The sequence below is a fragment of the Nicotiana tabacum genome, chromosome 22 (assembly GCF_000715075.1).
Source record: "Nicotiana tabacum cultivar K326 chromosome 22, ASM71507v2, whole genome shotgun sequence".
Taxonomy (NCBI): domain Eukaryota; kingdom Viridiplantae; phylum Streptophyta; class Magnoliopsida; order Solanales; family Solanaceae; genus Nicotiana; species Nicotiana tabacum.
The window spans coordinates 129,789,779-129,801,361 of NC_134101.1; the positions used below are offsets into that span (position 1 = coordinate 129,789,779).

General features: G+C 36.5%; 1 protein-coding gene across 1 annotated transcript; it reads left to right on the top strand.

Moving 5' to 3' along the window:
* The first annotated feature begins 2,670 nt into the window (after nucleotides 1–2,670).
* Nucleotides 2,671–11,133, top strand: LOC107762200 (uncharacterized). Its single transcript, XM_016580535.2, has 7 exons — nucleotides 2,671–3,070; nucleotides 3,972–4,274; nucleotides 7,879–8,087; nucleotides 8,184–8,232; nucleotides 8,328–8,417; nucleotides 8,593–8,655; nucleotides 8,838–11,133. The coding sequence occupies exons 1-7, from the start codon at nucleotides 2,903–2,905 to the stop codon at nucleotides 10,716–10,718; spliced, it is 2,763 nt and encodes a 920-aa protein (XP_016436021.2). The 5' UTR covers nucleotides 2,671–2,902; the 3' UTR covers nucleotides 10,719–11,133.
* The last annotated feature ends 450 nt before the right edge of the window (nucleotides 11,134–11,583 follow it).

The window sequence follows — 11,583 nt, forward strand, 5'->3', positions numbered from 1 at the left end:
GCAATACAGAAGATATTTCATGCTAAGAAGTACTTCACAAGAGCTGGAATGACTGAAGATGATGTTCAACTAATGATAAAGTGCTCCATCAAAAGGAATTTACAGATCACTACAAGGTGTGTGTCAAAAAGTAGCATGGAGAAAACTAATGTGCACAATCAAGGACAGCCAATGGATATTCATATTGAGATTAGCATTACAGCAGAGGCTAGCTACCAAAGACAGGCTGATACGATGGGGGATAGATGTGGATCAAACACGCTTGCTATGCAATAAGGAGAATGAGACAATGCAACATATATTCTTCAAATGTGAGATTACAGGAAAGGTATGGAATGGTCTACTGAGATTGCAAGGAATCCAAAGATCACACAAAAACTGGCAGGATGAGATTACATGGATGGAGAAGATGGCAAAGGGCAAGAGTGCAAGAGCAGCTATCTGCAGAATAACATTAGCAGTTGCAATATACCACTGCTGGCAGGAGAGGAACTTCGTGACCTTTCAGAAGAAGAGAAGGACAACAACTGCCTTAACCAAGGTTATTATACAAGAAGTTCACGTAAGGGCAGCTAGGTTCCCTTACCTAGATAAGGTGATAACTACTTTGAACTGGTATCCGGAAACTAGTTAAGAACAGAAAAGTAGGGGAGGTAGAGGAAGAGATAGGAGAATTGAAGACTAGACATCACCTTACTAGGGCTGCATGTCCAATTGGTTATAGGCTAGACAGTTTTTTGTAATAGTTAGAAGAACTGTACATATTCTACTTGGTAATAAAAGTTATATTTACCCAAAAAAAAATTATAAATGAAATTATAATAAATCTCTATCTAGACCCTAACAACATCGTAATTAAAGTGGATTAAATATACGCATAGGTTGAAGAAAATACAAAACAACTCGAATATCCACATTACCTAGTAATGGAAAAGATTAATAGCACTTAAAAATGTATGCACCTTTTTATCCTGATTAAGTAATTCAAGGGGCTGTCTAATTTATCACGATCTGGAACGTGCCATATCTAACAACTCCAACCCATTTTGATACTCGATATTTCACTAATATATATAGTTAATATTTGCAATCATATTTTACAATTTTTAATTGATTGTAGATTTGTTTATAATAAACTATACGTAAGGTATTTTGTAGTAGGTTATATGAGTAATATATTAAAAACTATAAGCAACAAATCCTAATTAAAAGAGATTCTTAATAGTATTTTCTTATATAGATCAGTGCCAGCTCTAATATGCAATACATAAAAAATCAATTATTAAGTAGATACACAATTTCGGAGGATGTTCAAAAGGAAAAAAAATATTTAATACTAATTTCTTAGATAAATGAGCAACATCTCTAATATGCAATTCATAGAAAAATCAATTATTAAGTACATACACAAATCTGGAGAATGTTCAAAAGGAAAAGGTAGTAATATTATTTCCTTATATAATGAGTAACAGTTCTAACTTCTAATATACCGTTCATAAAAAGTATTCAATTATTAATCAACGAAAATTTCTTCAAAAGGAAAAGATATTTAGTAATATTTTCTTATATCAATCGGTGATAACAATATATGCAGTTCATAAATTCAGCTTTAATTATTAATTAGATACACAATTCTAGAGAATGTTCAAAAGAATTGAGTATTTAATATTATTTCCTTATACAACTCGTTGGCAGCTCTAACAATTCGTTAACAAAAAAATCAATTAGTAATTTGATCCAAAATTCTAGAGAATGTTTCTTCAGAAGAAAAATATATTTAGTTATACAATTCGGCGACATCTTTATGTAATTCAAAAAAATTAATTATTAATTAGATACAAAAGAATATCAATTAATAACTTTTATTAATGTTATATAAATAGAATACAACAAATTGATTCTATTGTACCAAATAAGGTCAGATACAAAGCTTGTACTAAATAAAGAATTATTATTTCAACTTAAAATCAATGTATAAAATACAAAATGAAAATTTAATTGATTCTTTCTCAAAAAAGGATACATACCATAACTGAATTATAAATAAAATTTAATTAAAGATACCTATAGTAATGTATATTGTACACAAATAAGGTTAAATACAAAGCTTGTACTAAATAAAGAATTATTATTTCAACTTAAAATTAGTGTGTAAGATACAAAACTAAATACCTGTCATAACTGAATTATACAAAAAAAATTAAATAAAGGTACCTACAATAATGTATATTCTACCCAAATAAGATCAAATACAAAACTTGATCAATTAAAGAATACTTCATCAATCTTTAATTTTTTCCATAACAGACGTCCCTACCAATACCATAATTATACAAAAAAGGTTAACTAAATTATACTACTCTATGTTATTTATTTTTCAAATTAAAATCTATATTTAATAATATAATAGAGATTCTGAAGAGTCAACATATAATATTTCCTATCATAATTAAAAAAATAATTTTTATTGAACTACTACTTTTATTAATTATGTTTTTATTTAAAATTTAAATTTTTAGTGTTGTCTTAAAAGTACTAAGTGACTTTATTTTAACTTATCATTTAGCTTAACCTAGTTATTCACTGCTCTCATTTTAATATAATATAATATAATATAGAATAGAATAGATATAGATTAAAAAAAAGCAAAAAGCTAAGTTGTGTTTTCCTATTTTGGTCAAATCGTGAAAATCAGAAGAGAATAAAAAACATCAAAGAAGAGGCGGTGTATAATTGTTCCTTAGAACGAAGCAGCTTTGGAACCCTAAAAGGGTACTCCACTTTGTATCGGCGTAAGACTCTTCAGGTGGCTGTCTCTGCAAACTGCAATTCCTTCCTTTACATCGGATTCGTGTACAAATTCTACCCAGAAAAAAACCCTAGATCAAAAATCGTATAAACCATGGATGATAGCTGTGCAGTTTGCGCTGAGACACTTGAATGGGTTGCCTATGGAGCTTGCGGTCACAAGGATGTCTGCTCTACCTGTGTCGCTCGTCTTCGATTCATCTGCAACGATCGCCGTTGTTGTATTTGCAAGACCGAGGCTACCGTTGTCTTTGTCACCAAGGTTTCCCCCTAATCTTCATTCTATTTGACCTTTGTTTCAGAGTAATGTATTTCTTTTTAGGTCTAGGTCCGATCGTGTTGTAATATCATTGATTTACTATGTATTTACAGTTTTGTATAGGTTGTATCAGTCTAGATTTTACCTGAAAGTTCCAAAATTCAAGTCTATTCAATTGATATTATATTTTAGTTTCAATATTGGCGACGACTGATGCAAGTTAATTTTTTTTTTTTTTTTTGGCTTCTTTTATCCAAGTTGCCTAGATTAAAAATTATACATTAGAGCTTGATGCCATTGTTGACACAAACTGTAAAACTGTTTTTTGGTTGTACTACACACCAGCATTCACTTAATGCTGTTTTTACATCAATTTCTTTCTTTACTAATGAAAAAAGGTTCAAAATGATATACTTAGTTTCTTTTATATGTAGGAGCTATCATTGAGTTTGGGATCTAAAAAGGCGCAAAAAGTCTGTCTTTCTATAGACCAGTCTAGTGATTACTATAATTTGTGATTTGGGAACTAGGTTGACGGTGAAAAAAAAGATCTAGGTTGATCAATCAAGATTTTACTTAACAATTGCATGTGTCATTCTTTTGAATTCCTTGTCCAAAAAAGTGCATGGTTCATTCTCTTGAATGGCTCTTGTATTTATTTCAAACATGTCTTTGCGTAGCTTCAGAAGAATAACGTATTTTCTTTTTAGTTTGGTCTCTTTGTACTCATTTTTTTTATAGGTAGTGATCACTTTGTGTTTGGGTCTGCTGATAACTATGAATGTACATTTCTAGGGATTTCGATCTGTCAAAACTCTATTGAATTGTTGTATGATTTTGGTTTTATGACTTAGAAGATCCTTGGTGGGTGATTTTCTTCTTTTTCCCCTTTTCTGTGTTGCAGGCTCTAGGAGATTATACAAGGATGATTAGTGACTTTACGGTATTTCCGTATGAACCAAAAGAAGGTCGAATTGGTTCTTATTGGTATCACGAGGACACCCAGGCTTTCTTTGATGATTTAGACCACTACAAGATGATCAGGGCAATGTGCAGGCTTTCTTGTAGTATGTGTGATAAGATGGAGGGGCCGGATGGTGATGGCATGAAGAAAAGAGCGAGGTTCAGAAATATTGAGCAGTTAAAAGGTCATTTATTCCACCAGCACAAGTTGCTCATGTGCAGCTTGTGTTTGGAAGGAAGGAAGGTCATTTTCTGCAATATATGATTCAGCTTTTATCTGTTTCATTCCTTTTTCATAAGAATTTTTTGATGTGAAAGGGAAGAATCACACTTACAAGATGCATGCGCAAAGTAGATAACTCATACATAATTCTCTATTCTATATGAAACCGCAACTGTTCATCTTACCCTAGTTGAAACGTCATGTGTTCCAGAAATATATATTAAGTAAAAAGGTTGCAATATTTGCCTTGCTACAATATTGACTAAGTTTATTATATCATATTTGGTAATATTTCATTTTCATGTTATAGTAGAATAAGTACATTGTTACGGTTAGAGAATAACTAAACTGTATAGTATGTAGTCTAAGAGTCCTATATAAGAAGACTCCTAAATAAGGAGTTCTTGTTGTACTTTTGTTCTGTATCGTCTTCGTAAGTGAAGAGCTACTTCGGATATGCTACTATTGGTCTCTTCCCTTTTGAACTTCAAGTCTAATAGCATATCTGAACGTTCTTATGGTAGTGCACCAACATGTGTGTGGTAGGTGCACATCATGGGTGTAAATCACATATCTTAACACAACCTAGTACACTGCACACTATAACTGATATGCCACCTACAGTAAAGTTGTAACAGAAAATTGACGTTTTCTTCTGCGCTATTGCGGTTGAAACACCAACTTATGTTGACCTTTGCCTTTTCCGGCGTTCTCTGCTATTAGGATAGACTATCATGCTGTTGTTCATGCCAAAAAAAAGCACTTTTCTCGGTTCTCTGGGGATTTACATGCAAGAAGGAGAAGGGGGAAGTCGCCTCATCCCTCCTTAACTGTATTGCGGAGCATACCGTCCGTCTGACTTTATGATCTCTAAATGTTTATCTACACGTGAGACTTTTTGCCAGTAGAGTAACACTAGCAGGTTAAACTCCTCTCTCCTCCTGAAGTTTAGGTGTTACAGAATTTCCCCTCCATGTTTCCTCTATATGCCAGTAAGAGATGCTGAAAATAGTAGTAAATATTTCGCTTATTGGGACATCTTGATGTCGTCTTTTTTTTCCATAGATAAGCAAACTACCCGTCATCCACTTCAAATTGTGCATTATTGTACCTTATCAAAAAAAAAATTTTGCTTTATTGTATAGGTCTTCCCACAATTTCATAATATTTCTGTATTGAGTCAGCCCATATAGCATAAAGGTCTAATTGGTCTTCTATTCTTCGTAGAGCTAACTCTATGCCAAACCTCCAATGCCATTTGCCTATGACTCTTTATTGAGTACCCTTAAATCTCTACCCTGACCACCATCCGCATTTACGGGAGGATCACCTTCAACTTGCTATGTGGTATTCCCCCCCACCCCCCACCCCCACCCCCACCCCCACACATAAATCCCGTCTACCGTCCTGCCAGTACTATGAACAGATTACTTACTGCACAGCCCTAGTAAAGTTTAAGTCCAACGGTAATTCCAGATAAGTTAGTAAGGCAACCGATGGGATGATATAGCACCTTGCCCGCCTGATCGAACTTACCTATATCTATTCAGAATATAACCTAGCTGTGAAGCCCCTTAATTAACCCCTCATCAGCTTGGTCATAATCTTGCTAGTGTTCTATAATAAGTATGATTAGTGGAAGAGTGGATCTTCTTGCCATAGACGCCTTGAATTTTCCGAAGAAGCCTGTAGTATTTCCATTAACCTAGACTATTTGATGGTAGATATGCAGAAATGAATCTCCACCTCTCTAAACCCACTTGTTCCATTTCGAAGTCCAAAATCATAGTTGCCCTTGTAATATTGCCTTTTCCCAATTCAGTTTGCAAAGTAAACCACCACATTTTCTTGATTAAAAAAAAAAAAAGAGATCCACCCCATTTGTATCCTCCAGTAGACTTACCTGTTTTTGACCAGTGCCCTATCTAGCATTTCCCTTCCACAAAAACCTTATGGAAAGTCAAGACTATCTCTTCTAAATTTCTTAACTCTAAAAGGAAACACTTTAGCAACATCTTGAAGATAACTTTCGCTGTACTTACTGGTAAGGCAATGAAAGATGTGTTGAGCCTCTTCTCAAATTCTTCCCGTGCTATGGAATGAATATAGTTCATTCATGTTTTCCTCCTTGAAGGTGTTCTAACATTGATGAAACAACTCCATTCTTAAGTTATCAGGACGGCAGGCTTTGTCCTGTTGAAACCCCCACATACTCCGAGAACTCGCTATCCAATCACACTCTCATCTCACCACCCCAATGTTACTTAAGCCTACACCTTCTAAAGCTTGGCTTCCACTCCACGTTTTTCTTATACAATCGTGTACGTGATCACTATATTGCTTCTCACCTCCTCTTTTCGTCATACTCTACTTCTACTGAAGTTACATGTTTCTCCTCTTATTAGCAATAAAGTTGATAACTGGTTTTTTTGTTGCATTGTTTTGTTTAAAATAATTTTTTCATCCTTAATAATACGTGTTTACTGTAAGATTTATTTAATGTTGCTAGATTTTTAAGTTTTCTTACCTGATTGCAGATTTGTGTATGTAGATTTTTGCTCTGTCACTTCATTAAGTAGTCTTCTGATTTGGCCCGTGTGAGGGTTGGCTTAAGTTGTGTAACTTAATAGTATTTTCCTCAATGATATACAAAATACTGTGCCTTAATTTGAATAGTCTTTCTTCCTTGAGAAAAAGGTTGGCATGAGTTGCATCATTTAATACTATTTCCTCGATGCAAAAGAGTTTCACAACCTTGTAACTTAACTATAAGGGGTCGTTTGGTTAGCAGCAACAAAGTTATCTAGGTAGTAAACTGGATGGTGCGTGTAGCACATACACCTAAGTTACCAAAGATGAGATCCAAAACCCAAAAAATTAGTCTCATCTGCAGAAGTGAATGGTGCTTTAAACTGGAAAGGATGCTGTTAACATCTATTATCTGCTCTGCTCACTTTTTACTTCAAATTGTAATTGCACTTTTTGACAACTGAAACTTATGAGTGCCCTCAGTTAATAAAATGGGATATGGTTTCTCTGCCCTCCCCAAAAAGGAAAAGAGGGGAAAGAGAGAGGGGGGGGGGAGCACCGTTGTGCCCATTTGATTGAGTTTGTAATACTAATAGGAGATAGTTATTGGTTACTTTGAGGAACAAACACTAATTAGTTTCTGCGATGCGACTGGCTGGAATGACCATCACATACGTTGAAGAGATAGTAGACTGGATGGTGCATGTAACACATACTCGCACACTCTCATATGGTATTCAAGGTGCAGCTGGAAAATCTTATTCCTGTGATTTGGAATCCTTTTGGGAACCTAGAACTAGGTCTCTCTATGCTGTTATTTGGTTGTAATTGTGAGTTCTAACAAATGAGATTGATGGCTGAAGAATTTGTGTTCAATTTTTTTCTTTCTAAAATTAGGATTAGGGGAGGAACAACTCAACCCTTCATATTTTGGGTTGTTTGAATTGGATTTTATGCAAACTGAAAATATTTGCCTAATTATGAAGGAGTTGTGTTCTGGGACTTGCACAGATTTTGTATTTCTAGTAAGAGTAAGATGAATGCGTGTCAAATTTGTTAGCAACATTATGTCTGATTTGGTGGCTTTGTCAATCAGGTATTTATCTGTGAGCAGAAACTGTACACAAGGGCGCAGCTGAATCAGCATATAGACACAGGTGATTCTGAGGTTGATGGTACTGAAAGTGAAAGAGGTGGATTCATGGGTCATCCTCTTTGTGAATTCTGTAGGACCCCATTTTATGGGGATAATGAGCTGTATTCTCATATGTCGACCGAACATTATACTTGTCATATATGCCAGAGGTGTGGTTTTATGTGTACAGTAACATGATATAAATTGGTTATACTTATCATTGATCAATTAAAGTTCACGGGGTCTTATCCATTGATTTCATGCAGGCAGCATCCTGGACAATATGAATACTACAAGAATTATGATGACCTAGAGGTGGTCTTACTATGTTATATCATCAGAAGCTTTCCCAACTTCTTTGAGTGTTGCTTTTGATGCCAATTAAAGCTGGTGTTTCTTTTCCATTTCAGATCCACTTCCGCAGTAATCATTTCTTGTGCGAGGATGAGAGCTGTCTTGCAAAAAAGTTTGTTGTTTTCCAATCTGAAACTGAGTTGAAGGTTAGGATATGTTGGGCTGTGCAGATTATAAAGGGCTCCACAAAAGACATGCATACTTACAGATTCAAATTATTGCTTTTGTGTTATTTCATAGTTTTTTCATGGATGGAGATGTTTAATTTTCTTTTATTGGATTTCCTTTTTGATGGCTTTATTTTCCTGTTTAAATTTTCAGAGGCACAATACTCTAGAGCACGGAGGTCGTATGTCGCGTTCCCAACGAAGTGCTGCCTTGCAGGCAAGTTTCAATTCTGTCCTTGAATAAAGGAATTAAGCAATCTTCTCCTAAAACCCCAGGGGAAGATGTGCTCATGGTGCCTCATTTATTTGAGTTTTCCATTGTGTTTATCCTGACATTTCATTCTGAGCACTATGTTGGAGTCATGTGAGTTATATTTTTTTCTGTCTATTTTTATACAGATACCAACAAGTTTTCGATATCGCCGCAGTAATGAACAGGATAGTCGTCGAAGGGGACGATCTTTTAGGCGTGATAACTCTGAGAATGAACTCGTCATGGCCATTCAAGCCAGTTTAGAGGCTGCTAATGCAGATGGAAGACCGCATGATACGTCAAGCAATAGGAGGGTAGTTTCTGATCACATGGAAACAAATGATGAAGATTTCCTTATTGGATCCTTTGAATCTTTGGCTACAGATTCTGTTGAGCCAGCTTCAAGATATCGTCAAGCTGTGTCTCAAGCTTCCGGAAATTCACAGCTTCAAGAGTCTTCATTTCCTCCCCTTGCTGTGCCTGTGCCTCCTGCTAATAATCAACCAAGGCCTCAGTCTGATGCTTTACCTAAAAACACTATGGCATCCCGTCTGCGCGGAAAGCAAAACAAAACTACAAAGCCTTCTAGTTCATCTCCAGCATGGCCAGCAACCGGTCACACACCCCCGGCAATTGGTCATCAGCGTGCCTGGCCCGTGGTAAGTAGTGCTTCTGGGTCTTCGTCTAGTTCCAGGCATAGTAAGGCAGCAACTGACAACCCTTCTGCACCAGTAATTACCCGTCAGCATGCTTGGCCTGCTGTTAGCGGCACTATTGGATCATCATCAGGCTCTAGCCAGATTAAGCCGCCATCATCTAGTTCCAGGTATAGTAAGGCATCAACTGACGACCCTTCTGCACCAGTAATTACCCGTGAGCATGCTTGGCCTGCTGTAAATGGCGCTACTGGATCCACATCAGGCTCTAGCCAGATCAAGCCGTCAACAGTAGATGGGCCTCCACCATCTAGTTATTTAAGTTCTGTTGCTGCTCGATCTTCATTAGTTCATGAAGCTTGTTCTAGTTCCGTTGGTTCGTCTTGGTCCCAGAGCAATAGAATTAGCCATTCCACATCAGCCCCAAACCTTGTTCAGAGTGGTTCTTTTGACTCTTCTGCCTCTGATTTTCCTCCAGTCTCTGCTGCGCAGACTCGCAAACTTCCTGCAAGTGGCCAGCAGGCAGTCACGAATGTGGAAGATGTTCAGACTGCAAATAAATCTTTGGTAGAAAGGATGCGTCTTGCTCTACAATTTGATCAAGACAAATTCGCTGCATTTAAGGACATCTCCGCAGAATATCGTCAAGGTTTAATGGATGCTGAGACGTATCTGGCATATGTCGAGCAGTTTGGCTTGTCACACCTCATTCTTGAGTTGGCTAGACTATGCCCTGACGCAGAGAGGCAAAAAGAACTAGTTAACACCTTTAATGCTAATTTAGGAGGCACCATCCCTATACAGAATTTTCAAAGTGGTGGCAATCAGTTGAAAGATGGTAACAGTTCTAAGAAAGGTAAAGGTAAGTCATTAGATGCTGGAAATAACACTTCAAAGGGTAACATGGCTGATAATATTATAAGTACTGTTAGGAAATTGCAGTCCAGCCACAAGATTCCTGAAGATGATGTGGAAGTGTTGTCAAAAGATGGGTATCGTTCTACTAAAGGTAAATCAAAATTGACTCTGAGTGAATCAGAAGAACTGAACTCCCGAGGTGAATCTTTAAAGCTACAAGCCCGGCAGAATGGTTTGTCTGCCAGAGATGAGTCAAATCACAGTTCAGGGAATAACGATGGGAAAAGCAAGCAGCGGAAGAAAACCTCAAAGTTTTACAGAGTTCGCTTAGGTGATGGATCTGTTGAAACACTTTTAAATCTCAAAAGTTCAGACCCTGATGTGGATCCAGATCGAAAAGAGATATCAGATGAGCAAAGTGACCCTCCTGAAGGTTTGCCTGTGCGTGGTGTTTGGAGAAATGGAGGAGGTCATAAGCTTGTGGCAATGACTTCAAAAGGTCCGAAAAAGTGATGCAACAGGAGGAAGCGTGCAACTTTTTGGCTTGTAGGGTAAGCTTCGGATTTCCTCTCCTTTGAACATATTCTTTTGATATTGACGCCAGGTGGCAGACATTTTCAGTTGCTCTTTTGGTGAAATGTGTCAAGGATGGTCTTGATAGTGGAGCAACTTTACCATCTGGCTTATCTATGTTTTGTTAAGGTTCCAGCACCTGGAAGCCTAGATATATATGGTTTTCAGACACAGCAGTCCTGCAATATCCGGGCTGTGGTATTTTTTGGTTTCTTTTTTAGTTCCTTTCTATTCTGCGTCAAATATATGCTAGTGGGAGGGGTTGACACCCCTAAAGATGTTCCCTGAAAGATTGGTTCTTTTTTTAACTGTATATTGACATACTAAATACAAGGATAAAGTGGTTTTGCTGATCGCGTTTCAGTGCCATTCTACTTTTTGCGAGTATAAAGTTTATGTTTTAGAATTTTTGCTTTAAATCATCAACCAAAAGAAACAAAGTCAAGAGTAATAAATATTGGTCTGTAGACACAGCTCATGCCATCAGTAGAATACGGGCATATATCCACAAGGAAAACGAGCTACGTGACAGTTTCACAATACACAACTCATGCCATCTAGCATTGAAAATTTTATTTGTGGAAAACGGAGAATATAATGCTTGTTTACCCACCATGTCTGCATAGAATATTTGAGGTCAACCTAATTAATGTAATATTGTACCCAAATCAATGCGAATTCCCCAATTCAATAGCTAATGCGAAGCTGGTGCAACTCCTTGACTACAAGAAAAGACATTTTTTCCCCTTAAACACACTGTCCAGTCAAAAACTGCCATTAATGACAATAAAGAAGCAATTAATAT